A 27,854-nucleotide genomic window follows, 5' to 3' on the forward strand; every position below is an offset into this window, starting at 1 on the left:
CATCTGTAAAATGGGGATTAAGACTGTGAGCCCCACGTGGGACAACCTGATCACCTTGTATCCTCCCCAGCGCTTAGAACAGTGCTTTGCACATAAGCGCTTAACAAATCAATCAATCGTATTTATTGAGCGCTTACTATGTGCAGAGCACTGTACTAAGCGCTTGGGAAGTACAAATTGGCAACATATAGAGACAGTCCCTACTCAACAGTGGGCTCACAGTCTAAAAGGGGGAGACAGAGAACAAAACCAACAAATGCCACCATTATTATTATTACTATGTGCCAAACACTGTTCTAAGCACTGGGTCCTTACTGGGTTTCCGCCACTGTACTAAGCACTGGGGCAGATCCAAGCTAATCAGGTTGGACAATTTGGAGAAGCAGCGTGGCTCAGTGGGAAGAGCCCGGGCTTTGGAGTCAGAGGTCAGGGGTTCAAATCCCGGCTCCGCCAACTGTCAGCTGTGTGACTTTGGGCAAGTCACTTCAGTCAATCAATCAATCGTATTTATTGAGCACTTACTGTGTGCAGAGCACTGTACTCAGCGCTTGGGAAGTTCAAGTTGGCAACATATTGAGACAGTCCCTACCCAACAGTGGGTTCGCAGTCTAAAAGGGGGAGACAGAGAACAAAACCAAACATACTAACAAAATAAAATAGAATAGATATGTACAAGTAAAATAAATAGAGTAATAAATATGTACAAACATATATACTTCACTTCTCTGGGCCTCAGTTCCCTCATCTGTAAAATGGGGATGAAGACTGTGGGACAACCTGATCACCTTGTAACCTCCCCAGCGCTTAGAACAGTGCTTTGCACAGTGAGCGCTTAATAAATGCCATTATTATTATTATTATGTCCCACGTAGGGCTCCCTACTTTACCTATGAGGTAACTGAGGCACAGAGATGTTAAGTGACTTGCCCCAGGTCACCCAGCAGCCAGGGGACGGTGCCGGAATTAGAACCCAGGTCCTCTGGTTCCCAGGCCCTTGTACTATCCACTAGGCCACACTGCTTCCGCCATTGGGTTCTCATTCAACTTTTCATTCTTCGAATCAGATCATCATCAATCGTATTTATTGAGCGCTTACTATGTGCAGAGCACTGTACTAAGCGCTTAGTAGATCACTCCCAGATGGAGTCCTTTGTGGAACGGGGCCACTTGTGGCTCAGTACAGTGCTCTGCACAGAATAACCGCTTAGTACACTACAAGACGCCCATTCCTTCTGGATCCGGGTCCTCGGTGGGGGCCGACAGCTGCCGAAGGAAGGAATCTATGAGGAGTTTGGCCAGATTTTATTACGGAGGGTTCGGGCCCTTCTCGAGAGGCCGGGTTGCCTCGGTCCCCCCCACCGACAGCTGGGTCACACCACGGGCCTTTTTTTAGCGCAGAATCCGGGTGGGATGTCACGGTCACTCATCCTAAGGAGGCCTGTGCCCCCACACGTCTTCACAACTGGGAATCGCTCACACTTGATGTAAGAGAGACATCGATATGCCTTGTCCAGATGGCAGAGAAGGGCCTCAGAAACAGAGAGAAATAGGGTCCGAGATGGGGTGCTGGCGCAGGACTGGGGGCTGCTGTCAAGGGGCAAGTGGGGGTGGGGGGTCAAGGGGACGATGAACACTTTCAAAAATAGAGTAGGGTTTTAGGAAACACAGAAGGGTCACCTTGTTTGCAAATTCACCTTAAGAAGGGGCCAACGTCGTTCCCGGGTGTATTCAGGAGTCAGTCAATCAGGGCTCTGCACACAGTAAGCGCTCAATAAATACGATTGATGACGATGGTATTTATTGGGCATCTACTGTGTGCATAGCACTGTACTAAGCTCTTGAGACTAATGCCAACCTACTCACTGTACCTTGATCTTACTTATCTCACCCCTCCAACCTCTCGTCCACGCCCTCCCTCTTCCTATGCGACGGAAGATCACTCATCCCCAGCTTCAAGGCCTTATTTAAAGCAACTCACCTCCAAGAGGTTTTCCCCAACTAAACCCTCATTTTCTCTTGTCTCTCCCTTCTGTTGCCCTTACGCTTGGATTTGCTTCCTTCATTCACCCCTTCCCTCCGCCCCACGGCACTTATGTTCGTACCCATAATTTATTTATGTCTATTTTCCCTTCTAGACTGTAGGCTCTCGTTGACGGCAGGGAACGTATCTACCAACTCTGTTACATTGTACTCTCCCGAGCACTTAGTCCGGTGCTCTGCACGCAGTGAGGGCTCAATAAATACAATTGTTTGATACCATGGGGTTGGTAGACACGATCCCTGCCCTCCCTCGAGGGCACTTACGATCCCACGGCCACTGTTCTCACTGTACCGCAGGGTCGCACGGACTTTTTCATCCCCCTCTCCCGGCAAACGGTGAGAAACTGATGATGATGATGATGATGATGATGACACCGGCCCCTCTGTGCGGATCGGCTTTCTCTCGGTGCGGCCCCTCCTCCGGGAGCAGTAAACGTAAAGACCACGGGAGCTCTTCTCAAACAGTTTAATAGCAAATAAACAAGGGGAAGGTATCACACTTGGCAGATACAAAATGACTTTTTGTCTGTGTGTCTGTGCAATTAAAACAGCTTTAAGTTCCCCACTGGGACAAAAAGAAAAACACACAAAAAGGAAGGAAATTCCTTTTAAACACATACGCGCTCGTTCCAAACTTGTAACAAATCTTTTTCATTTTGAAATCCACTACACGAACTCTGCCATCAGGTCAGAATAGCAACAGATGCTCTTCTTGTGCCTTTTTTTTTTTTTAATCTTTTTAAACCATTAAAGTAAAATCCATAATCTTCTACAGAGTACAACACAATTTCACACAAAAGAGACATTTTCTTTTGCAAATCAAACAGGAAAAATAAAGGAAAAGCTCCAACAAGGTAAAGGAAAAAGGCATTTCTACGACTGAATCATGACTGAGTTGATTGAATCCCGTTGTTGCTGCAGAACAGACTGTACGTTTGGTCATAGTGGCGATTTCTTTTTTTCTCTTCACATTGTGAAATCACTTTACATTGTTTTCTAGTAGAAAAGGCAAAAAACTGTACAAAACCCCTAGTGTTAAATACAACGTTTGTACCAATAAAAAACTCACACAGGTTTGTTTCCAAAATGTAAAGTTTCTTTTTTTTTTTTTTTCCTTTTTAAATTATTCACAAAAAGCAGCTGGAAATCATAAAGGCAGCTGCCGCTCCAGGGTCTCAAATCCATTAAAACCACCACGGAACAATTAAAGCGACCAGAGAGAGAAAAGGAAACAACAACGTCCAACGTTTGGCATTTTGGTTTCATCCACAGGTTTTCCCAGAGCTCCTCTTGGAGTCGGAAACGCGAGGTCTCGGCCGGACCCCCCCCCCCTTTTCTCAATGCACGGACAGGGGGCATCTCGGTGCCTTCTGCCGGCGGCCCCGTGCGTCCGGACCGCGGCGCTCGCAGTAGTCTTCCCAACCAGGGGTTTCTGGCCTCTTTCCACCCGCCAACCCCTTCCCTGAAAATGAGCGGCCCGCCGGGTCGGTCCGCCCCGGATCCCCCCCTTTCGCTTCCCGTAACGTGAGGCCCCCCGCCCCGGCATGCTCCCTGGAGTTACTGGCTCCCCAGATGGAGGTCTTCCTTCACCTGCCGGGTCGGCTCGGGCCGCCACCCTCTTTACCCTCCCTGGGGAATCGGGGCATCTCTCTGGCTCCTCTCCCCAACTTCCACGACTCTTTCCCTCGCAGTCCGTCAGACTGAACACCCCCCTCGCCCCCCGCCCCAACACCCTTCTCCCCTCTCCCGGTGACGGGTCGGCCTCCAGCTGTCGAATCTCTGAATCCCTGGACCTCCCCTCTCCCGGTGACGGGTCACCCTCCACCTTTTGAATCTTTGAATCCCTGGACCTCCCCTCTCCCGGTGACGGGGGCTGGAGGGTTGGCTTCTCCTTTACCAGCCCACGTTCCTCCCGCGGCGGCCCCTCCTCGCCACCGTCCCCGCGGCAGGGCAGGGCCTCTAGCCCGGGCAGGAGGGAGCAATGCACCAAAACGGCACGGCCTTCCTTGGGTCCTGAAGGACGGGGACGGCGGCTGCTTGGCTCTTCCCCCAATTTTGGAACAACAACAACAACGAAAAATGACAAAAAAAAAAAACCCAAATCTGAGAGATTAGCCCAGTGAGTCGCCGGCCCCGGCACCCGGGTCTGTAAACAGTGTAGAGACCATTGTATTGTGCTTGTTAGCTGGGAAGAGAGCCAGCAGCTGGTGTCAGACCACGTTTCCAGCTTCTCTCCTTCTCTGACGGTTTACCAGGGATACCCCGGGGGGCCACGGAAGCCGGTGGAAACGACAAGATCCCAAAGGATCCTCCGCGCCGGCGCCCTTTGGGAGCGGCCCCGCTGAAAGCTTCTCTCGCCCACCTCCCCGCGCCCACTTCCCTCTCCCTCGCTTTCCCCTGGACCTTTTCCCCGCCTTTCCCGCTCCCCTCGCAACAATCCCGATTTGACAAATGCAGCTGGCCTCCTGGGAGCCCTTTGTAGGCCTGGCGGCCACATCGGATAAATTTAAGTGCACAGGCAGACACCCTAGGGCGACTAAAAAGTTTGCCACATCGAGAACAAAAACAAAACCAAACGAAAAAAAAAACCAAAAAAACCCCAAACCCGCCCCCCACCAAAAAACCACACCAAAAAAGTCAACCCCACAACAATTTAAAACAGCTTCTTTGAAACCCCTTAATCGGTCAGTTTTTGCACAAACTATAGAAAACACAGAGGTGGAGGTGATATATACGAAGGTGTGAAGAAAACAGCAGGAAACATGCAAAATTTGGGTTTTCTGGGCATTCTTTCGGTTGGAAAGAAAAACCAAAGCATCACATTTTGCTGAGGAGATTGTAGAAACAAGCATGGGAGTGAACGAAACAGGACATCACCTTGGATTCCCCACCACCCCCGCCCCGCCGCCCGGGAGGAGGTGAACCACACGGGGAGAACAATTTTTGTCTTTGTTTTAAAAGGGTCAGGCTAAAGTCGTTGCTCGCTCTCAAAAAAAGACAATTGGGAGTTCGAGAGTTTTCTGTAGTTAAGAGCTCAGAAGGAAAAAAAAAAATATTCATGCTGTCTCCTCAAGCCCCAGAAACTAGATCAGCAAAATGTGCTCAGGAGCCTCAGAGTTTAGTCACAACTTTTATTTAATTGTTTACTTCAAAGTTCTGTTTTAAAACTAAGCACACAGAAAAACAAAGCCTAGAAACGGACTGGCTGTGTGTTCACAGAAATACAAACACCACAAGGCATGTGCTAGTAGGGCTGCTCTGAAGACAATTACAAAGAATTGGAATCACAAAATCAAGTGGTTATCTTATGAAGTTCTAGAAAAATAGATTTTTTTTTATATTCAAATGCAAGTTTAAATATTTCCCCTTCAGCAGTCGTTCTAGCAAAACCAATTTGGCAGCACAAAAAAAAATTAAAGAAAAAAAAAAAAAAAAACAAAGGAAGGAACAAACATAATAAAAAATACACGTCAGCATCAAAGGTCAACACAAGGTCAAAGGTGAGAGTTCAAGCATCAGAGAAGCTGAAGAGACAAGGATTTGGACGATGTACTTGACGCCACATCGACATGCTTTAGGCACAACGATGAACAAACGGCAGGAATCTAGAAAAAAAAACAAACCAGAAAGAGGGAGACCCACTGAGTTACACAGAGCATTACATCCAAACGGAGAGAGAGAGAGAGAGAACAGGGACACTCACTGCCTCAACAGCCCTGAAACGAGGAAACCGCTTTCGGGGGGCGGGGGGCGGGGAGGGAGGTGACAGGGAACTTTGGCACATGCTAACGATGGACACAGTTAAAAGTCGAAGTACATGGAGGACGCCAAGAAAACAGCAAACTGCCAGACTGAATGAAACCCAAAGCCTGGATTTCCCTTTTGACCCTGTCTACGGAGGTTGCACCAAGCTACCCCAGGGTTGGGGTGGGAGAGGTCCCTGCTTTGAGGAAAACTTCAGCCTCTCCCCGCCACCCTGGTTAAGGAACCCCCCACGAACCAAAACCCTGATAAAAAAGAAAGCTGGCCCGGGGTGCCGGGGGAGGAAAACGCACTGGAGGTTGGGCGTTGTGCATTTCTTTTCCCCTCCCTGGGTGGAAGTGACTGCAGACTGTGAGCCCACTGTTGGGTAGGGACTGTCTCTATATGTTGCCAATTTGTACTTCCCAAGCGCTTAGTACAGTGCTCTGCACACGGTAAGCGCTCAATAAATACGACTGATGATGACGATGAAAGTGCTTCTGTCAGGGGAAATCCAAGCTCACGGCTTCTGCGCGGGCCCTGCCGTCCTTTGGCACCCAGGAGGTGGGGACTGGCTCGCTCCCGAGACGAATCCGTTTCAGATGGAACCGGGCAACAGATTCACAGCAGACAACACGACAGAAGTGGAAAGCCCACGCCAGGTCTGAGGGTTTTTCTTTTTTTTTTTTAAGACTCGACTGCGAAGTGCCACTCTCTAAGTCCTTTCGCAGGCTAGACTTGAGCCGGGGAGCCGTTTCTTTACAAGACCCATCCTCTGCCCCCACCCCGGGCTGGGGAGAGAGAGCCGTGCTCATCTTGGGGGAGGGAGGACGTTGGCCGGCCGTCGGTTCCGGGGCTCGCCCGAGACACCGGCCTGTTTTCCTCTGAGGGAAAACGGAGCCATTCGGAGGGAGCGGACGGGAAACTGGAGAATACGCTGAGGTCGGGGGGCGGGGAAGAGCACGCCTTTCCTTTGAGCCATCTGGAGGGAAGACAGGCATACACACACTCACACACGTACGCACCACAGGCACAATTGATCACACTAGGCTAGGCAGAGCTGCGGGCCTATCCAGTCTCCGGTGGCCGGGAGACAGGGAAGTAGAGTGGAGGGTCCCAGACAAGAGTTAACTACAGCACCCTGCGGAGCATAGCTCTCTCTCCCCCCGCCAGCCAGTTCACAGCATTAATTCTTCCCCCTCGGGCGGACGAGATGGGCTGCAAAGAGGCCACACCGACAGTCAGTAGTTTCAATCAGGACGCAGCATCCTGTGTGTGTGTGTGTGACACAATCACATTCTGGATTCGACAAAATCCTGGCCTTTTCCAGAGATATAATTTAGGTAATAAATAGTCTCCACCCTGGAGCTGTATAAAACTTCTATAAAAATAGAAATCACATTCTCAGTTCCGGCAGGTTAGGATTGGGACCAGTGCCTCCCAACCTTGCTTTTTCTATTTTTTTTTAATTATAATTTTTTTATTTATTAAAAAGAAAAAAAAAATATTTTCCATCAGGACCCTGGAAGCCTTTGGAACAGTTTCGCCTCTGAAAACCAGGACGCGTTCCTCCCAGTGAGCGGAATTCAAGTTTACGTGGTTCAGCCTAAATAAGGTGTGTGTCATAAACTTCGAGAGAGGGCACGGTCCCAAGCGAGACCCCGTGAGAGGGTTTGCAGGTGCCCCCGAAACAGACAGGCGACACTTTCTCCTCCCATTTTAACTGCTGGCAAGACACAGAATCCGTCCCATTTGCCCGCCGCTTTGCAGACTGGGTGGCCCGGAGGGCTCCTTTGCCCCTGACAATCGCCAAGCTCCCGCTTCTGATATTACAGGTCAGGACTTTCCGAGGCTTAAGACTCTAGGGGAGCCCAGGCCCTGGATCCCACTAATACTCGCCCCACATTTTGCCTTCTCCCGGGACTCCGTGTTATCCATCGCTATTTTCCTTCCCGCTCCCAGTTCCCCACGCTGCTTCCTGCAGAGGTGGCAGAGAGCCCCGCGGCCGGGCGGGATCCCAGGCCTGCGGTGGGAGGCAGCTAAGATACTCTTCGCACAGAGGACAAGAAATGGACAGGATAAAATTGAGGTAAATGCAAAGGGGAACTCGACACAAATGGCGACTGTAAACGTTCCCCAACGGCGAGGGGGCTTCTTGGGGGTGAGGACAAGAGGCTCCCGGCTCTCGGGGCAGGAGCCCAGATGCCCGGGGAAATACTAGGGAAAGTCATTACCCAGTGTGCAAATGTGGGTTTTTCTTTCCTTTGAAATACTTATTAGGCACAGGCAGGTCACCAAAGGAGATTATTCGACTGTCTGCTTTGGCTGGTCCGGACACTCCCCTCCCAGGGCTTTGTTTAGTTACTCTTGAGGAAAACAGACAGAGGACAGAAAAGATTCACCTTGCTGTTCCTGGCTACAGAGGAGTGAATCATTAAAAAAGACCAGGTGGCCCCCTGCTTCAAAAGGCCCCCTATTCGAGGGACCTGTTAGACGTGGGCCGTTACCTACTTTTAGAGCACTGTCCGGGGGGTGGCCACTTTGACAGTCTGCTGTAAACAAGAACGGAACTGGGAGAGTACTTCCACGCTCCTGGGTCTGAGGAATCTGAGAGCTGGGGAAACATTCGCTTTTCTTTTGCATATTTCTGGTTAATTTAGCAGGGGCTTCGATGCCTCACCGGCCTCTCCTCTGGAGAGGTGGTCAGAAAAAGGGGGCAGGGATTCCCAAATTTAGGCGGAAGATGGGAAGCTCCTCTCTGTCGTTTTCCGAGTCACGCCTGCTAGGAGACTCTGCCAAAAACAACCGGTGAGGATAGGACCTCTGGGCTTCTTGCTCCAATGGGGGTCGGCCGACGTGCCCTCCACCTCCCAGGATCAGCTGGATCTCCATGTCCGGCCGGGCAGCCTCCCCACTCCTCCTCACCCCCCCCCCGGCTGGGCTGTCAGTTTTCAACGGCCCCCCAGGCAATTTAGGGGCCAGCTCTGCTCCACCCCTTGTCCTTTGGCTCACGATAGTTTTCCTTAGCTCTGCTCCCTCCCCTGAAGCAACCTGGATTCTTCTTCTTTTCCTCTCCACCCCACCCCACCCTCCTTCCCTCTCCCAAGGCGGTTTGGTGTTGGTCCTTCTCAACACACATTGGTTACATACACTGCAAACTTCAAATAAGGGCGGGGGAGGGAAATAACCAAATTAAAAAAACAAAAACAAAAACCAAAAAAAAAAAAAAAAGAAACCTCAGCGGTATGGCACCTAAACTCCAAAGTAAAACACTGGAAACCAAAGCACAAACTCGTCCCTCCACACGAAGCCGGACTCCCAACGGGAGGCGGGTAGCTGAGTCTTCGGGGCAAGCTGTGCCAGCAAGAGTGGCAAAGATCAGGGTCCGGGGGGCTGGAACCACACGGCCTTAGGGCTTCGAATCATTTAAGGGTGCTCCTCTTTCCCCACTTACCAGAAGACCCTCCTCCCAGTCCCAGAGGGGAGCACGTTCAGTAGGGCTTGCTGTCGTTCTTCGAACGCTTGAGCTGCACTTTGAGTCGTTTCATGCCAATCTGAAAGCCGTTCATTGATTGGATGGCAGCTTGTGCTGAAACGGGATTGTCGTAACTTACAAAGCCTGTGAGCGGGGAGAGAAATCACCATGAGGGCAGAGGGAGGAGGCAGGAAGGTTCATTCATTCAATCAGTCGCACTGTACTAAGAGCTTGGCAAAGAACAACCTAACAATAAACAGTGACAATCCCTGCCCACGACGAGCTCAGTCTACAGTTCTTATCGTTCGAGCTACCAGCTGGGGCTTGCTGCCTTGCCTTTCCAACTTTCCTCAGCTGAATCCCGAATATTGGGAGCTGTCCGAACCGACCGATCGAGCCCAGACACTACGCCAAGACCCACTCCCTCTCCTCTTTCCTCCGAGCCTGGAACACCGCACCTCCGCCAGCTTTCCGCCCACTCCCCAAGGCCGAGCCCGACATACCAAAACACTTGCTCAGGTTGGTTTGCTTGTCGATGAAAACCTTAGCCGAGACGACGTTTCCAAAAGGCATGAACATCTGCAGCAAGTCCTGGTCTCCAAACTCTTGGGGTAAGTGGTAGATGAAAAGGTTGGCTCCTTCTGGACCTTCAAAATGATCATTGAGCCAGAAAAAAAAAAAAAAGAGCGTGAGAGAGAGAGAGATTAGCATCTTGTAGCGGAAAACAGAGGGGGGTGATGACAGTTGTTGGAAAGTGCCAGCCAAGCGACACCAATTAATTCCGTGGGGGCCCCAGATACGCCCCAGAGGTCGGGGTGCTTATCCAAAAAGTCTTCAGATCTCCTCACCCCCCGTTTGGTGCTTTGATCTACTAACTTCAGAGCCGCAGTGCTGCTCGAAACACTCACTGCAGCACACTGCAGCAGGATAATTACAGTCAAATTTGGCATCTTATTACGAGAGCTTCTTTGCTGCTGCGGCTTCAGGGAATATCTGTGGTTTATCAACCCTAGGGAACTAGAACAGTGTTCCCGCTGAATAAGCCGTACACGTTCCGTCAAGGCCACAAGTCCAGTCAATGATGCCCATTCCCAGACTGTTTCTTTGCACCGACAACTGTTCCTCAAATCACTCGCCAAGAGAGCTAATTCATCACTGTTGGCCCTCCCTGCAAATTAAATGGATTCCCTAACGAGAAGAGGGTTGGAAGGAGAAAAGACAAAAAGGTTAAGCGGGTAGAGCCAAAAAAGAACACGGAGGTCGAAAATACCCTTGGGCGGAACGGCTGGACGGACTTCCGGGTTTGTGTGGCTCTTAGCCCCTTTGGTGGTTTTCGCTTGCTGTGCAAAAATGCAAGGTGAGAAAACTGGGAACGTGGAAAATCCGATACGGTCCACAGCCAAGAGAATAACCCTTGGGTAAGAAACCACAAAACTAATGGAGAGGGCAAGATCTGGCTCGTCTCAGAATCTGAGAGTTTACATCTAAGTGCTCTCCCGAGACCTTCCGGGATAGGCGCTAGGATCAGTCGTCGCCGGGATGACTTGGAGGAATCTCGCTGCGAGCCAACGGAGCCTCCTTTCCCTCCCACCCCAAATCACTTCCAGCCCCGCTTACCTTCCTTCTGACTTCCTGCGGCCCCGATGCTCTGCTGTGTCAACAGGCTCTGGTTATAGAGCGTGGGCAGCGCGGCGGCAGCGTACTGCTGGATCCCCGAGTAGGCCTGAGTGAGGGCCTCCATCGTACTGCCGGTGCCGTTTGAGAGGCCACCGCTGCCCAGGCCGCCATTCAAGGCAGCCATCCCTGGCAAGGAAGCAAAGAGGTATCACCCTGGACCGTTTCCCCGGAACACCCCACTCTACTCCCAGATACCCTTCCTTCTAGAGATGTCCAGGCGGCCATCCCTGAGAAGGAGGCAAAGAGCTGTCACACCGGACCATCTCCCTGGAATCCCTCGGGCAAACATCCACCAACCGCTCCCCGCCCCGCAACACCTCTTCCGTCTCGAGATGTCCACGTAGGATGAAACTGTTCCCGGAAACATGACCGGAGAGCCTCCCGGCCGCTTACCTGCTAAAGAGCCGACATTGAGGCCGGCGGTCGCCCCAGCCAGCGTCTGTAATGCTCCGAGGGAGGCTATTGGGTTGACGGAGTTGCTGCTGCTGGAGCTGGGTGAGGACCCTGCTATGAAAATCAAGGAGTTAAACACAGGCCACTACTCCCACCTCTCCGCCTCCGGGGCAGGAAGGGGTGCCCGTCCGGACGGCATACCGGATGCGTCTGGATTACCCAAAGACCCGGCCAAATTAAGAATTCAGACCCTTTTCCTCTGCAACGCTCGGACCCGGACAGGCTGCTGGAGGAAACCTCAAGGTTACGCGACGGTGCCTGGGAAAGCCCGAAATCGCTCGGAAATCCTTTGCTCCCCTTTAAACCGGGGCATCGCCTATCTTCGGCGGGGGAATCTCTCCCTTTCCCTGGACCGGGCTCCGAAGGGACGCTTACCGGAACTGGTGAGGACACTGAGGGGGCTGCTGGATGTAGTGAGAGCATTGGTACCACTCGGTGTGTTCTGGGCTGCGCTGGCTGCGGCAGCTAACGCAGCCAGGTTCTGCAACTGCATGGCATTCAATCCTGTAACATCCAAAGCGGTATATCAGCCACCATACGGGGGTTTTCTCATCATTTCCACCACTGCTGCCAGACGGCATACTGATTTCAATACTTGGGTGCACTGCAGGATTCCTAAGAGCCCCTAAACTACACTTGGCTTATATAAAAAAAGACAGTCCACGCTCCCCGCAAACCATAGGTTTCCAATGCACGAGGATGCCCCGGAGAAGTTTAGCCAAGAGACTGGCGAAAGCGGGTTAACTGATCTGGAAGACGCCCCATATACTCACCCCCGAGATGCCACTTCCACGGGGCTAAGTGCTTGAGAGATCTGATGCAGACATTACTTTAGGGGGCTTCTGCCCTCGGCGGTAGTTACATGAATTAAGCGAGTTAGAGCTAAATAAAACAAAGACACCTGGAAGGCCTACAGAGGAAGTGTTAACGGAAGGACGGCGCAGGGAGAGGAACGGTGATGATGAAAATGAGGCCACTGAGAAAGGCAGATCGAAAAAGGGGGCGGACGGAGGACACAGCGAGGAAGAAGGGAAAATAAAAACAGGGACGGAAAGTGGCACTTTTTAAAAAGGAGATGACAAGAAAAGGTAGTGTTTCGGGGCAGGGGATCGACTGGTTCTTGGGGAAACTGAAAAGTTAAGAACAAAAGGGAGGTGTAGAAAGAAAACTCAAATCAATCGACGAAGCCCATCTTAAAATGAGTGACTGCGGCTTTACAAGTTGAAAGAGAACAAAGTCCTCAATGCCTATTTGAGCAAAGAAGACACAGCTGGCCAGAGACACAGTTTTGCAGGAATCAGACATTGGAGGTTCTACCTTTACTGTACATTCAGTTTATTCTAAGGGGCGGTGGGGGCCGGGGGGAACCTATTTCAGCTTTCAGAACTCAAAATGCCAAGCTTGAAAAATTACCGACAAAAATACTTTTCATAAGACAACAGAAACAGCGGTCTGCAGAGTGGCAAAGCTGCTACTCGCAACCACGACAAGGGTAATACTTCACGGGTACGCTTCATCACTGTTTTCCTGGAGACTCAAGCTGAAAAGTTTGTGAGGAAGACGGTGACTATGGACTATGCAGTGTTCCTCTGGATACATATCCAGGCAATCTACTTTAGTGCGATTGTGTTAGAGCCTTTACTTGCTCTTCTCAGGCTTTATCCCGGTTCTTCCCAGACAAAACACTGGAAATTGGAAATCTAAATCGGCTGACGGGTCGCAGCTCCCCTGAAGCGCCCGGGGAGCGAAAAAATCAGATCTCCATTCAAGGGCTTGGATTTGTGATTCATGTTTTGACCCTACTGCCTCTAAATTTCGCTTTCTACCTGAGGGGTTGAACACTCAGGACCAGATAAACCCCGGCTGGAACTGGCCAACTTAAGCCCCAAGTTCCGAGACAGGGAAAGATGGTCGTTGGCTCTTTGTCCTCGACTGTTGTTTTTGTAGTTGATGGCGCTCTTTGACTGGGAGGGAGCGTGGCCTACTGGAAAGAGCCCAGGACTAGGGGTCAGGAGACCTGGGTTTGAATCCCGATTCCACCGCCTGCCTCCTGTGTGACCTCGGGCAAGTCACTTCACATCTCTGCGTCTTCGTCGCCTCATCTGAAAAGTGGCAATAAAATACCTATTGGGCCTTCCTCGGACTACGAGCTCCCAGGTGGGACAGGGACTGAGTCTGAGCCCATTACCCTGCATCTACCCCAGCGCTTAGCACAGTGCTTAGTAACGCCATCATTCGTATTCCCAGACTTCAGTAGACTACTCACCTCCCATTGGGTGGAGGTTGCTCAAGGTGTTGAGGTTCCCAGAGGACGCAGTCTGCTGAAGGAGCTGCAAATAAAGCTAGACATTACACCAAAAAACAAAACAAGAGTGAGAGTGAGGGTTGGTTCCGCGTCTGGGATGATTCTACAGTACAGACAGCAGAGGCAGACAGAGGCAGAGAGAGAGAGAGAGAGGCGTAGAGAGACAAAGACAGAAAGAGAGAGAGGCGGAGAGACAGCGAGAGCGTACCAAGGTTTAGTCGCCCAGTGAAGAAAGGGGAGCTGAATGAGGAAACCAAAAGAGCAGAGCAGGTACGTAAGGCCTGGGACAGCATAGCACCACATAGCCCAGCCCAGCCGAGTGCCCAGGCCTAAGAAGAAAAGACTTGAGCTGAACGCAAGTCCCTAGCCCACAGACTACATCATAGCTCAAAGCACAAGTCTAAAGAGAGTGGGAGGGAGCTGAGTACATTAATAGCTGTACAATGCAGCAATGAAATATGCCGCTTCTCTTGCTGGCAGACATATTACCATCTGTTCATGGACAACTCCCAAATCCACCTTTCTACCTCCTGATCCAGGGCCACAGCTCTTGCTGTTTCCATGACACTTACAACTGGATGTCCTGCCGCTACCTGAAACTCAAGCGGGAAGCTCCTAGTTTTCCAAGGGACGCCTTCCACCACATTTGGCCGTCCCCACCCAGGCTGCCCCCCAAGCCTACGATCTCGACAGGTGAAACAGCCTTCCCTTCCCATAGCTAAATCCTGACATTCACACCTTCGGAACAGCGATGAATTCGCCCTGCCTCCTCCTGCCTGCCAAAACCCTTGGCCAGGTCACGACTAACTCACCACTGCCCAACAAAAACCTTCACTTGGGATCCCACATTTGCACTGTACTAAGCGCTGGGGTAGATACAAGCTAATCGGGTTGGGCACAGTCTCACAGTCTTAACCCCCATTTCACAGATGAGGTAACTGAGGCAGAGAAAAGTCAAGCGACTTGCCCAGGGTCACACGGCAGACAAGCGGACGAGCCGGGATCGGAACCCAGATCCTCAATTGCAGCCTCTTCCCTTCATCAATCCATCCTCCCTGCGGCCAGATCGCGCCCCTGAGCCTAGTCACCACCCTCTTCAAGACCCTCTATGGCTACCTGTCGCTGAATGAAGCAAAAACTCCTAAACACAAACTCCATATCCACGAACAACTTGTTCCACCCTACCCAGCACGGAGCTTTGCACACAGTAAGCGCTCAATAAATACTACTGAATAAATGAATGAATCCAACCCTGACTGAACTCAGATCCATCTCGTTTCCTAACCACTGCCTTTGTGCTGCTCTGCCAGGTCTCACTCTGGGAATCTATGGAGGTACTTATCGATGCTATTCGCGTGTTCCGTCTGTGTTTTATATTCCTGTTCCCATTCAGTTATTTACAGTGCTTCCGTTTTATGCGCTTGTTTGTCCAATTTGGTCTCCTCAGTAGATTTATATACTACATAAGGGCCTGGTAAATTACGATTTATCTAAACTCTGAAAACTTCTCTAGCACTTAGCACAGGGCCAGGAGCTAAGTGGGCACTCAATTCCTGACTGCTGATGATGACAGCAAGAGGCTTTCCCTCTTGCAGCATGATCTGGTGGGAGAGATCACGGGCCTGGTAATCAGAAGGACCTGGGTTCTAATCCTGCCTCCGCCACCTGTCTGCTGTGTGACCTTGGACAAGTCACTTCACTTCTCTCTGCCTCAGTTCCTTCCTCTGTAAAATGGGGGTTAGGACTGTGAGCCCTATGTGGGACGGGGCAGTGTCCAACCTGATTAGCCTGTACCTACCCCAGTGCTTAGACTCTAAGCTCATTGTGGGCAGGGAATGTGTCTGTTTACTGCTGTATTGTACTCTCCCAAGCGCTTAGTACGGTGCTCTGCACACAGTAAGCGTTCAATACGATTGAACATAGTAAGTGCTTAAATAGCATAAAAATAAAATGGGTTTCGGCAATGTTCTTAAAACCCACCTGAGAGGCCTGAAGCTATTTGTTTTCACAAACAGCCGAGATCCCTCTGGATTTCTGGGCTCCAAAACCATGGTGCAGTTACAAACCTACTAACCCCGAAACTGGGAAAGAAGTAGTAGTAATAGTAGTAGCGATTGAGTATCTACTTGGGGCGGTGGCCTGTACTACGTGCTTAGGAAGTACAAAATCAAGTGATGTGTTCCCTGCTAATGGAGAAGAAAAACATAAACATATTCACAACTACAGCGGTCGAAATAAACGACTTGATTGGGCAGATGCGTATGAATAATAATAATAATGGCACTTATTAAGCGCTTTCTATATGCAAAGCTCTGTTCTAAGCGCTGGGGAGGTTACAAGGTGATCAGGTTGACCCACGGGGGGGCCTCACAGTCTTAATCCCCATTTTACAGATGAAGTAACCGAGGCCCAGGGAAGTTAAGTGACTTGCCCAAAGTCACAAAGCTGACAACTGGCGGAGCCGGGGTTTGAACCCATGACCTCTGACTCCAAAACCCATGCTTTATCCGCTGAGCCACACTGCCCTGGTTTCTGCCTCACCCCTTCCTCCCCACAACAACTGCTAGAGTTGGATGAGCAGGTGACGAGGCTCGAGATGTGGGAAATTAACTGGGAGAAGCTTTCTGGGGAGGTGGGTAGGGATTTCTTCACTTTCCCTGGATCACTAATAATGATGACGGAGTGCACTGACCACCTTTGGGGACTTAGTAATGTTGTTATTTGGGAATTAAAGCGCATACAGGAGCCCCACTTCTAGCGAGAGCAGGCAGCAGGGCATCCAGTCCCGGAGGGAGGCTTCGGTACGGATTAGCCCCCTGCCTTCGTCAATCCTCTCAGAGTGATGGCGGGGGAGCCGGGCGTCATTTTGTGCTGAACCGTGATTATGCGTCTCCCTACGGTGGAACCTCCGGGTCTTCCCGGAGAGACGTCTGAACCCGCTGCACCCAGAAACCTCGTTACCTGTATTTTCGGCTATCCTAACACGCCATCCGTCCGACGGGCTCAGGGTGCTACGGAGCCCGCCACGCCTGACGGGCGACGGCACGAGAACGCGCTGCCTGGGAGCTTGCTCGAGCCAGGCACAGAGACTCACTGCTAAATACTGGGGTCCAAGCGTGTTCAGTCCGGCCAGGTTTCCCCACACGGACGCGGCACTGATCTGCTGCATCTGTTGCTGGAGCTGCTGGGCCATTCTCTTTTGTTCTTTGTCCTTCTGGGTGTCGGCAAATTTCACCACAATGGGGGACGAGCAGCCCTGAAAAACACCAACGTGAGAGGTCACGGCCCCGACCTTCTGACGAGGTGAAGTTTGTTGCTTAAATTCACTGCACTTGAGAAGTTGCAGCCCAGACGATCAAAAGAAAGGCTCTGGGGATCCATTTAACAAACTGAATGTCAATCCTAAAATAAATGATCAGTTTGGAAACTCCAGCTGGGAGAAGACCACAACTACTGAATAGTGCCCGCCTCCACCTGAGGTTTACTCTTACCTCCATAGTCTGAGCTTGATGCATTGCCTTGATAGCCGTCTGGGCCATGGATCGCGATGTAAATGTCACAAACGCACAGCCTGAAGAAGAGATGGGAATAAATTCATTTTTCTTTTTTCCTCCTGAAACATGGCTAGGCTGTGAGCTCCAAGAGGGGCAGGGATCATTTCTACTTTAAGGTGCCCTCCCAAGTGCTCTGCAGAGTGCTCTGTGCGGAGTAAGCGCTAAATAAATTAAACAAGGGTCACCAATCATAACTTTATACAGACTCCCAGCTGCTGTAAAAACAGCTCCACTTTATGACATTGTCACGTCGCCTTTAGTGGGGAGAGTCTATGGGAGCTCACTGTAGGCAGGGAATGTGTCTGTCTGTGGTTGTAGTGTACTCTCCCAAGCGCTTAGTACAGCACTTTGCACACAGAAGTGCTCAATAAATATGACTGAATGAGCAGACGGGCAGTGATTCTTAGTTTTTTGATTCTCACAGTTCACTGACAGTTCCTGGGAATCGTTCATGCCACGTACTTCTCACAGAATTTAAAAAAAAAGTATTTTTCTTGGATTTACAGCCTGTCTTGGACAGGGAAAGAAGAAGGGAATGCAGAGAGTGCAGGAGGCTTTGTTTTTTTTCCCCACTTTACCCAGTTCAGTGTTTGCCACTGCCAAAACCAAATTAGTTAATGGCAGCTCTTGTGTCTTCCCACCCCACTCAGAGTGACTCCCAAACTTCCCCAAAGTTCTTGTCTCCGGTTTAAACACTCTAGAAGAAGGCCAAGCGTATGGCACTTAAATATGGACAAACCAAACTCACAATGCCCTAATAGACCATTTCTATTCGACTGGATGAGTTCTGATAAGCTGAGAGCTGAAGGGCAGGGAAAGGAGTCTATTTCCCCCAGAGCAGAGGGGCAAGTTAAAGACGACAGCAATGGAATACTTACTGCCACAGGGTTCCCTTTGTCCCTTTAACCTTGTGCCCACTAAGCACTAAGCCCTGCTCCTCTTCGGAGAAGCACAAGGTGGGTGAAAATGAAGAGCCTGTTTTCTCAGCATTCAGAGGATTGAGGAGTTTCTGCCCGGAGTTGATGTCGGCCTCCCGGTTTAAACTGTAAGCTTCGTGGGGCAGGGAACGTCTCGACTATTGACTCGGTTGTATTGTACTCTCCCAAGCACTTAGTAGTACAGTATTCTGCACTACTGCAATAAATTCCATTGACTGATTGATTCACCCCTTTATTCTTTCCTTGTCCTCCCAACTCCAAAATATAAGCCCCCTTAGGGGGGTCCGGGACTGTGTCTGAATCAACGTCCTTGTATTCCTTCTTAGAGTTCAGAACAGGAGGTGCTTCTCACATTGTTCTATGCCTAATAAACATCATTATTATTAGCATTTGAGAGTTGGCCAGGAGTTAGTGATGTCTACTGTGGAAGGTAAAGCACAAACACCCTTGGACTTGGGAGCATTTACTCGTCTGGGTGGTTTCTTGCGCTTACCTCTGCTCAGGCCATCGGGACCTCGTAATATTCTGCATTCTTCTATCTGGCCGAAGGAAGAGAACATGACTCGGATGTCGTTTTCATTGCACTTCTTGGAAATCATACCAATAAACAGCTTCCTGTCTTCCACTGCTATAAGATCAAAAGAGTCAAAATGTTACCGAGAAGCGCCAGAGGAAGTGAGGAGGGAAAACAGGGATACGGTATCTATTTCCTTCGAGGCTGGAATCTGCTTTTCTTTTCCTGACTGCTCTCCTGCTCCGTTAGTTAAGCACACATTTCAGCTTGGCCTATCTCTCCACTTTCTCCTCTCTTTCCCCCACACACAATAAGAATTCCAGTTCATCTTTACCCATTTCCTATGGGTTGTAATCTCCATCACTTACGGTGACTTCTAATTTCTATTGCCAAATTCCAATACCTGGCTCAGTGATTAAAACTGACCAACGAACCAGTCTGGATACAGAATCCCTCACAAATCAGCCTGGAGATACTCGAATCCTCCAGTATTAAAAGGAACACCAGGACAAAGCTGGGCCCTTTATTGAAATTTACCATTGTTCTTCTCGCTGTCGGCTGGTTTCATCTGTATGGGATGATGCATCTGAAAGAGAGAGAGGAAACCAGTTCAGGTCGATGCATTCGGCCTATTTTGAGACGGGAGTCAGAATCTCAAGAAAATTGTGTACATTCACGGGAGACTGAGCACTGCAGCGGCTAGAAATATGGGAACCCCTGGTCTGGGCAAGGTGGGCACCAGGGTAACAGACGCCCTGTTGAACCCAAACCAAGCTGGGTCCAACTCAAAGAGGTCCACGACTCACATCTTGGGGGTGGGGGCAGAGACCCAATGATGCGATGCACAGAGGCCTTACGGGCCCAGTAATTCACGAAGCAACCGCAAAATGCCACAATTCCCCTGGCTGAAAGCAAGATTTGTCATGGGGGAAAGAGACTGAACCCTGCCCAGCCCCGACCCTAACCTGGGGGCCTTGGATCCAATGGGCCAAGCCTGCTGAAGACAGAGGGCTCTTTTCGACTCTTTCACCCTCTTCACCACCCCCCAACCAACAGCTGTCACACTAGGATCAATGTCTGGGGTGGGAGGGGGCATCAACTACTCCTGCAACCATCTTGCTGCCACCCTTGGAGACAAAATGCTGGGCTGGAAAGATCATTCGCCTCCCTCAGGAACGGGATTTCTGGGATTTTGAGGCGCCGTTGGCTCGATAAGCAGTGGTCGGGACCAGAATGGATCACGACAGGAGGCTCTTAAAGGACGTCTCATTTTTATTCTCCTTCATCTGTCCGCTGCCTTTGACTGTCAACCGCTTTCTCCCTTTCTTACGGTTTCCTCTTCTTTGAAAGGGTGTTCTCTATGCCCTCCCCCTTACCGTTTTCTTTCTTTGAGTCAGGCCCACTTCTTACACCTTGACAAAGTGTCCCCTGGACTCTGTCCCACTTGGTCTAAATTGATTTGCATTTCTTTGAAACCACCTAGTCCTGTGGATGGTCTCTAGGAGAGGATATTTAGTACTTGATTGCCCTGTTCGCCCGTCCCGAATGAAGTTATTACGTAAAGAGTTTTCTTACCCCTGGAAGGACCTTCATATTGTGAAGAGCATTCTGTGCTTCTAGTGCAGCTTTACGGGTGTAAAATGTAACAAAACAGCACCCTGCAACACAAGCACGTTTAACGCATCAGAAAGTTCGTAATGTTTCTGGGAAGTTTCCGGGAAGGAATTGACATCTACCGAGCAACGCTGGGAGGCGAGGAAGAAAGGGGGCAGTTCGGCGCTTCACTCCAATCACCCCCGATCATGGAAAAACAAGCCCCGAAATGAAGAGCAACCCTCTCGCAAACCACCAGAAGGAATTTGGCTAGATGGGCAAGAGTCACGTTGGGTTACATCTTGGATTTCAGCACCGGGGCCTTCCCGACACACTCTCTTTTTTATCTACACTGGCTCGCTTAAAGTCTTCTCAGGCAAATCTGGTTTTCCTTCCAAAGTCAAGGGGATAATGCGTCAGCGACAATCAAATCATCTTCACTTAGTGCCCTCCTATAGAGCACGTGCGCTGCACGGATTGCAATTCTGAGGTCCAGTACATCTTGGTTCAACCCAAGCACACAGGTTCATTTTGCGTCACTTTGTTACAGGGCCATCTTCACCCAACCTGATCTGGCCAGGCTCAGCCTCGCAAGATAAGGGGAAGAGAAGATGATACGAGAGAAATTCTTCCTGTATGCCAAGCTGTCCCTGGGCACTGATGGATACTGTAGAGCCAGGGACACGGATGCATGTATAATAGGCCACAGCTGCTCACCTTGCCTCCCTCCAACCCTGAGCCATCCCCAACGGCTCAATGAAACCCAACCTGTGATGATGGAGGGAAAGTACAGGCTGCCATGTTACTGCCCGAAGCCACCTAAGGGAGAATTTCTCTGAAATGTTTGCTTGATTCCCCCTCCCCGCCTCCTCTCCCCTTCCTCCAGCCCCTAACTTTTGAAATTATTGTCCTTGATGTTTGGATTTCTGAGCATGCTATTTTCCTTGCTACCCAGAGGGCATTTCCTTTGAAAAAACGCCTAGTTCAGGAAATTCTTTAGATTAGATCATATACCATTCAGCCATTTGTAAATGCCACAATATAACACTTTTCAGATATGGCAGATAACTAAATAAATAGCAAAGATAAGTTAGAGCTTTGTTCATTAAGCTGGAAATTGGGTTACTACTGATATCCGTGCTCTGGAAGTCCAAAAGCAACCAAATAATTTCAAACACTTTCATTTTCCAATAGGAAAGTACCAGAGGTTATTTTTCAGGCCTAACATGGGATTCAGGAGTTCTGACTCTAGGTCCCTGCATTAATCATCTGCATTTGCCCACCTTTGAAAGTTTCAAAACAACACTTCAGCCCTCCAAAATGCTCGCCTGTACTTTGCAAAGTCAGAATGATTCTCCATCTGCAAGTTCTATCAAGTTCTTCAATCCTACCTCCTGGAACCACCACAGAAGCACAGCTCAGCTAAAGGTGTCTGGACTACTTTTATCTTGCCAAAAATGTGGTCTTCATTCCTAATCGTGACCCATGCAACCCTAACAAATAAGGTGGTCTGCATTTCTGCTTCAGAGTTAACTCTTCTAGTCTCAGGATTATGAGCCGCACATCAAATTGAGCTTCTGGGCTTACCTCAGAGTTTCGAAGGTCTCCTATTGGAGATTTACCAATGCCTGAGCCATCGTACTTAAAATCTCTCCTTTTGATATGGTCCGGAAAGTGGACAAAGATCAAAGCTCTTACCGGAGAGGGAGAAGAGGGGATGGTAAGGCCCCAAAGGGGTTGCAGAGAGCCTTTGGCTCGGCCAGAAGGGAGAGAGGGGCTAAGAAAACTGATTCAACCTGGAGAACTATAGAGAGCCAAGAACTGGTACGGCAGGGTAATGCTGAACAGGCAGGAGTAGAATGGGTTGCGCAAACATGGGAGAAGAAGAGAAAACCAAAGTCTGTCCTGTAAATCCCTGACAGGTTTGAACTCATTTTTAAAACTTCAAAGAAGAAAATCACTTACTATATTACTAATTAGTCATGATGGAGAAAGGGCTGGGGTTGGGAGGGAGCATAACTGAACAAGAAAGCAGACTTATTTCCCGTCTTCAGGGCAGGTCTCCCCAAAATTGCTCCATCTCCCAAACCATCCACTATACTTCTCTTCTAATTCCACGTTTTTGTAACTCCTTGGAGCTGCTAGGCAGACATTCTCATAATCTTTCCATTTGGAACACTGTTTTCTACCTCCTTTCAGAATTTTGTTCTCAGATGGTTATCTTTTTATTCAGTAAAACGTTCTTCTGACTGGCGCAAGTGCTAGGGTTAAAAAAATCCTTTTCCACCCAGGTGAATGACAATAGACTATATTCCATTTCAGGGACCTATGCTTAGCCCATCAGCACGACGTTCAAAAAAAGCTCATTATAATGGCGGAGTTAGAGGACAGGAAAGACAATAGCATTCTGATGTCCCTGAATTATAATCACATAGCTGCAGCGGAGCTGGGTTCAATGTGGATTGTCCATCAGACCAAGTGGATCTCTAACAGAGATCTAGGCTCATTATTCCATGGATCTGGTTGAACAACATCCCCTAAAGCGCAGATTCATTCTGCCCTTTCAAATCTGTGACCTAGTATAGGCTAAATTATTTGGGGCTTCTACTGTAGTTAGATATCTCTTGAAACTGATTAAAATACAAAGCAGGGAAGGTCTCTCTTTATATAAGTACCTTTTTAAAAGAAAAATTACATTAATTAGTCATTCTTAATTAGTCATTAGTCAGAGAAGTAGCATGGCTCAGTGGAAAGAGCCCGGGCTTTGGAGTCAGAGGTCGTGGGTTCAAATCCCGGCTCCGCCAATAGCCAGCTGTGTGACTTTGGGCAAGTCACTTAACTTCTCTGGGCCTCAGTTACCTCATCTGTAAAATGGGGATTAAGACTGTGACCCCCCCGTGGGACAACCTGATCACCTTGTAACCCCCCCAGCGCTCAGAACAGTGCTTTGCACATAGTAAGCACTTAATAAATGCTATCATTATTATTATTATTATTTTTAAATAGTTTCCCCAATGTTCTCTGATGCCACGTGACTATCTGGCTGGAACCAGCTACAGGAGGGGCGGAGACTGTGCTTACCTAGTAAAAGTGCACGGAGTGTCATGGGAGCCCTGCTTTTGGTCAAGTGGAAAGTGCACTGCAACGGGAAGCAGGAGAGCCGGGTTTCGGTCCCAGTTCGGCATGCAGCTGGCTAACGTGGGCCGAGATCACACATGCGCTGCATCCCTGCCTGCTTCCTTCCCAGGCCCCAGCGGGAGGGAATACCACTGGAAGGGATGGCCACCAGAACTACAATCAATTCCTTGGCACAGGCTCTCAGGAACAAGGGCCACCTGCCCTTCCGGACGAGATATTCCAACGTCACACATCTGGGTTGGCTACAAAGAGAGCCCTGGCATGGGTGGGTAGGTGTTTGCGAGTGTCTGTTTCTCTCCCTCTTGGGGAGAAGAGAGACAGAGGCGTTAGAGGAAGGGCAGCCAGGATCCCCAAACTCACCTTTGCTCTGAGGAGGGTTTTGGCTCCTGTCGCGCAGGACATTGATTTCATAGACAGCACCATACTGTTCGAAGAGTTCCCTCAGATCCTTCTCAGACCAGCTCCGTGGAACCTGGCCTACGAACATCTTGATGGCGTCGAGGTCAGGTTGGTCCGGGTGATCTAGTGTGCCGTTCATTTTCTTTGAGCTGTAGAAAAATCAGGAGAGGCTTCTATTACAGAGGCACATAAGAGGACCTCTCTTTTGTCTGGCTACTTCCACACCATTCAATCGTATTTACTGAGCGCTTACTGTGTGCAGAGCACTGTACGAAGCGCTTGGAAAGTACCATTTGGCAACAACGGGCTCACAGTCTAGAAGGATCATCACCAAGTAGCCCACCAAATAGCCAACTGCTGGGAAGCTCCCAAGAGATTGTTCCGGTGTCTTGAGTGGACCCTTCGCCATAACAAGTTGGGAAAAAAAATCTTCCAGAAGGAAGTTCACTCAGTTATACATTCCTTTTGCTAGTCTTGCACTGATGTGTTACAAGCGTTCCCTGACCATCCCATCATAGTTTCCCCTTCTGTTGGTTGCTGCAGTAAAGTCACCGTCCTGTGTTTAGGACATCACAGTCTGTTGCTACGGAAAAGATCGGGCTGTTCTTCTGCCAGCGTGAGAATTTCGCTGCAGAACGCAATTGGAGAAGCCAGAAGGAGAAGGAGAAAAGTCAGGTTTAACTGTACCTCCAAGGAGGCAGGAAGAGAAAGCCAAACGAATACCAAAAGTCATGGAGAGTAGTCCAATTTTGGAGAGTTTGGCTTTTCAAGTGCTGTTACGGGTGAAAGTTCTTTTTTATGCCAACGTGACTTAGAACTTTTCATTAGACTTAAGGTTGAAGAAGCTGCTGGAGAAGAGACGCTGGTGAAGCACCGTGGCTCAGTGGAAAGAGCCCGGGCTTTGGAGTCAGGTCATGGGTTCAAATCCCGGCTCCGCCAACTGTCAGCTGTGTGACTTTGGGCAAGTCACTTAACTTCTCTGTGTTCCAGTTACCTCATCTGTAAAATGGGGATTAAGACTGTGAGCCCCCCATGGGCAACCTGATCACCTTGTAACCTCCCCAGTGCTTAGAACAGTGCTTTGCACATAGTAAGCGCTTAACAAATACCATTATTATATTAATTCTCACCTTTTGACTTCCTTGAACACCTCTACACTCTGCCAACCTTCTTAGTTAACTCTGATTCAATCCCCTTGGTAAAAACTTGCTTAGATAATATTCTAGCGCTTTTCCTTTTCATAAATTTTCTTCTACTCTTCCAAGGGTTTTTTTTTTATTTAGTCTTCCTCTTACACCAATATTCAACTCATGGCCTCTCATACCATACTCTTTTCACCCATCAATTTGCTCCTTTAACAACCTGTTTCATCGAACCCTCATGACACTCCTCACCATAGTTACTTGTTCAACTTTGTCTCTCTTCTGTTTTAGATATGCTGGCTGTCCTCAATCCCCAAATCAACCTTTTCTTGATTCTTCTTGCCCCATTCATCGCCAACCCTCTCTCCTTCCTTTAATCTCAAGATCCTTGAAAACACAGGCCTTTAACAAGTCAATTTTGTCTCTCCTAAATCTCCTTTGATCCAGTACCCATCTTTTCTTTTGAAACTGCTTTCACCTACATCAATTCCTCCTTTTCCTATGACCTCTTCAGAATTTTCCTCACCGGTTCATGATAGTCTGGCTTCCACAGGTTTTTTTTTAGTCACTAGATCCATAATACCCATTTACCCATTTACATGTTCTTTCCTCTTTTCTTACACTGCATGTCCCCTGGGAACTCTCCCTTCATATTATGAACCACCCAAGGATAAGGTATATATACCTTATACATATGTGTGTGAATATGTATGTGTGTATATATATATATATACACACACACACACACACATACACACATTTGGAAGGTACTGGTCTATTCATCCAAATTTCAATGCTTAAGCATAACAAAAGGCCTTGAGAATCCCATGTGAAGGAGAGTTTTGCAGCCCCCTGTTCTCCCAGGTTCAGCCTCCCTTAGATACATTATTATTTTTAACGGTTCTCATTGAGCGCTTTCTATGTGCCAGGCACTGTACTAAGCACCGTGGCAGACGCAAGATCATCAGGTTGGACCACATATTAATTACCATTATTTTCGAAGGGACAGACAAGGAGAAGGGACTTTTTCTAAGCAGTAGCCCAAGCTGATTTAATGACCCTTGGTAAGGGGAAATAAGAAAAATAAATCAGATTTCAAGATTGCCTCTCCTTTCCCTTTCCCACAAAGGTGACTTAGGTTCAGTTAACACCTGTTCTACCTAATTCTCCGCAGACTGGCTTTATGGTTTTCACTAGCAGCTGCTACCCAGGTTCATCCCAGCCTGGAGTAACTCAGGGAAGTCTTTATGAGGGATGGCTGATGGCCTCAAGTAGGCTACCACAGTTGAGATCAGAGGGTTGGAAACACGCTTTCTCAAACAAGGCCGATAACGCAACACCTTTTTAGGTTCTCCTTCCTACTCTCTACTTTAGTTAAATTGCTAGTAGCATTGCCTCTTTCAAGGCTTAGGAGAGAAGCAGCATGGCCTAATGGACAGAGCACAGCCCTGGGAGTCAGAAGGACCTGGGCTCTAATCCTCATTGTCACTAGTCTGTTGTGTGACCTTGGGTACGTCGCTTCACTTCTCTGAGATTCAGTTACTTCATTTATAAAATGGGAATTAAGACTGTAATCCCTATGTGGGACAGGGACTGTGTCCAACCTGATTACCTTAGAACAGTGCTTTGCACATAGTAAGCGCTTAATAAATGCCATTATTATTATTATTATTAACCTTGTATCTACCCCAGAGCTTAGAAGAGTACCTGGCACATAGTAAGCACTTAACAAATACCATAAAGGGGGGGTGGGGGGTGGGGGGGCCTCCAATTCTTGCTTAAGATTTGAGCAAGTTACCCAATCAGAACTAGTTAGTTTTTAGTAATTTTGGAGCTTTGACCAAAAACAAACACCAAAAACACCAAAAAACATGAATATGCACTTCCTAAGGACAATCAAGGCCCAAGGAGTGGATAGCAAAGCCTGTCTTGGCCCCTTGCTCCACTGTAAAGTTAGAATCCACCTGATTCCTCAACAGCATCACCACTTCCACCTCTTATTTATAAAGGACTATTTCCAAAGAGTTCAAACACTCACAAATGTAGATACTGAAATTCCCAGTACGGTCATTAGCTGGATGCGAGGTAGCTGGGACTTAGTCTTATAAACTTTTTCAGTTTTATTTCATGGAAAAAAGCCCAGGAGTGGTTCATGAGATGAAATGATGAAATGATAAGATCAGCACAATGTTAAAGCTAGAGTTTTCAAAGTGCCTTAAAACAGATGGAAGGGAACATTTTGAAGGGGTTTGAATCCTTGCATTTTAATGAGGAGCTGGTGACGGATCAAATAAACAACGGAGAGAGCATCTCCATGGAAAGGACTTGAAAGGATCCATCTTTCTGTATCCTTCACACCAGTTTTTCCTTTCTCAAGACAGGGCGGGGTGAGACGGGGAACGGATTAGGGAAATAAGAGCCCCTTAAGCAACATTTCTGATCCTTCAGGTTAGGATGCAAATTGGAAAGGTAGCCACAAAATACTTACATAGGACTGACGTTCAAGGAACAATGATCCACCATCATTTCTGGAAGAAAATCCAACTTAAATGCGGCCATCGTCTCACTCTGCCCTTCACGAGCCAACGGCACTAACTCGTTTAACTAGTCTGAATCACAAACGTCCACAGCCTGGCTTCCCAGGCTCCACAGAAACGCACGGCACAGAACCCGGAGCTCAGGGAGACCAGCGGGGAACGCCACAGAAGCAGGTTGGACTGGGGAAGGGAATGGCAGTCCTGGGTGAAAAGGGAGATGTGACCATATGAAGGGAGGCTCAGCTCAGCACACAATGAAAGTGCTGATGCATTCGGCTTGTTTTGTGTGATTTTTCCCTGGCGAAGCAGTACTGAGTGCACTGTCAGAAAAACAGGGTGTCAGATCCG

General features: G+C 49.0%; 1 protein-coding gene across 6 annotated transcripts in view; it reads right to left on the minus strand.

Annotated features, from left to right (window-relative positions):
- Window positions 1-5,157: 5,157 nt before the first annotated feature.
- CELF1 (CUGBP Elav-like family member 1) overlaps window positions 5,158-27,854 on the minus strand; it is a 69,998-nt gene continuing 47,301 nt past the window's right edge. For 3 of the 6 annotated variants that reach the window (XM_038765108.1, XM_038765109.1, XM_038765110.1), the window contains exons 3-15: window positions 23,789-23,976; window positions 20,273-20,355; window positions 19,235-19,283; window positions 18,677-18,811; window positions 17,183-17,262; window positions 16,786-16,947; window positions 13,653-13,728; window positions 11,762-11,890; window positions 11,327-11,440; window positions 10,874-11,059; window positions 9,760-9,903; window positions 9,236-9,400; window positions 5,158-5,645 (exon numbers count right to left, since the gene is read on the minus strand). In XM_038765108.1, the coding sequence (XP_038621036.1) occupies window positions 9,273-9,400; window positions 9,760-9,903; window positions 10,874-11,059; window positions 11,327-11,440; window positions 11,762-11,890; window positions 13,653-13,728; window positions 16,786-16,947; window positions 17,183-17,262; window positions 18,677-18,811; window positions 19,235-19,283; window positions 20,273-20,355; window positions 23,789-23,966 (1,464 nt within the window). In that variant the 5' untranslated portion in view covers window positions 23,967-23,976 and the 3' untranslated portion in view covers window positions 5,158-5,645; window positions 9,236-9,272. The remainder of the gene's footprint in view (window positions 5,646-9,235; window positions 9,401-9,759; window positions 9,904-10,873; window positions 11,060-11,326; window positions 11,441-11,761; window positions 11,891-13,652; window positions 13,729-16,785; window positions 16,948-17,182; window positions 17,263-18,676; window positions 18,812-19,234; window positions 19,284-20,272; window positions 20,356-23,788; window positions 23,977-27,854) is intronic. The other 3 variants (XM_038765112.1, XM_038765113.1, XM_038765111.1) reach the window with 3 other exon arrangements.

The sequence above is a fragment of the Tachyglossus aculeatus genome, chromosome 22, assembly GCF_015852505.1.
Source record: "Tachyglossus aculeatus isolate mTacAcu1 chromosome 22, mTacAcu1.pri, whole genome shotgun sequence".
Taxonomy (NCBI): domain Eukaryota; kingdom Metazoa; phylum Chordata; class Mammalia; order Monotremata; family Tachyglossidae; genus Tachyglossus; species Tachyglossus aculeatus.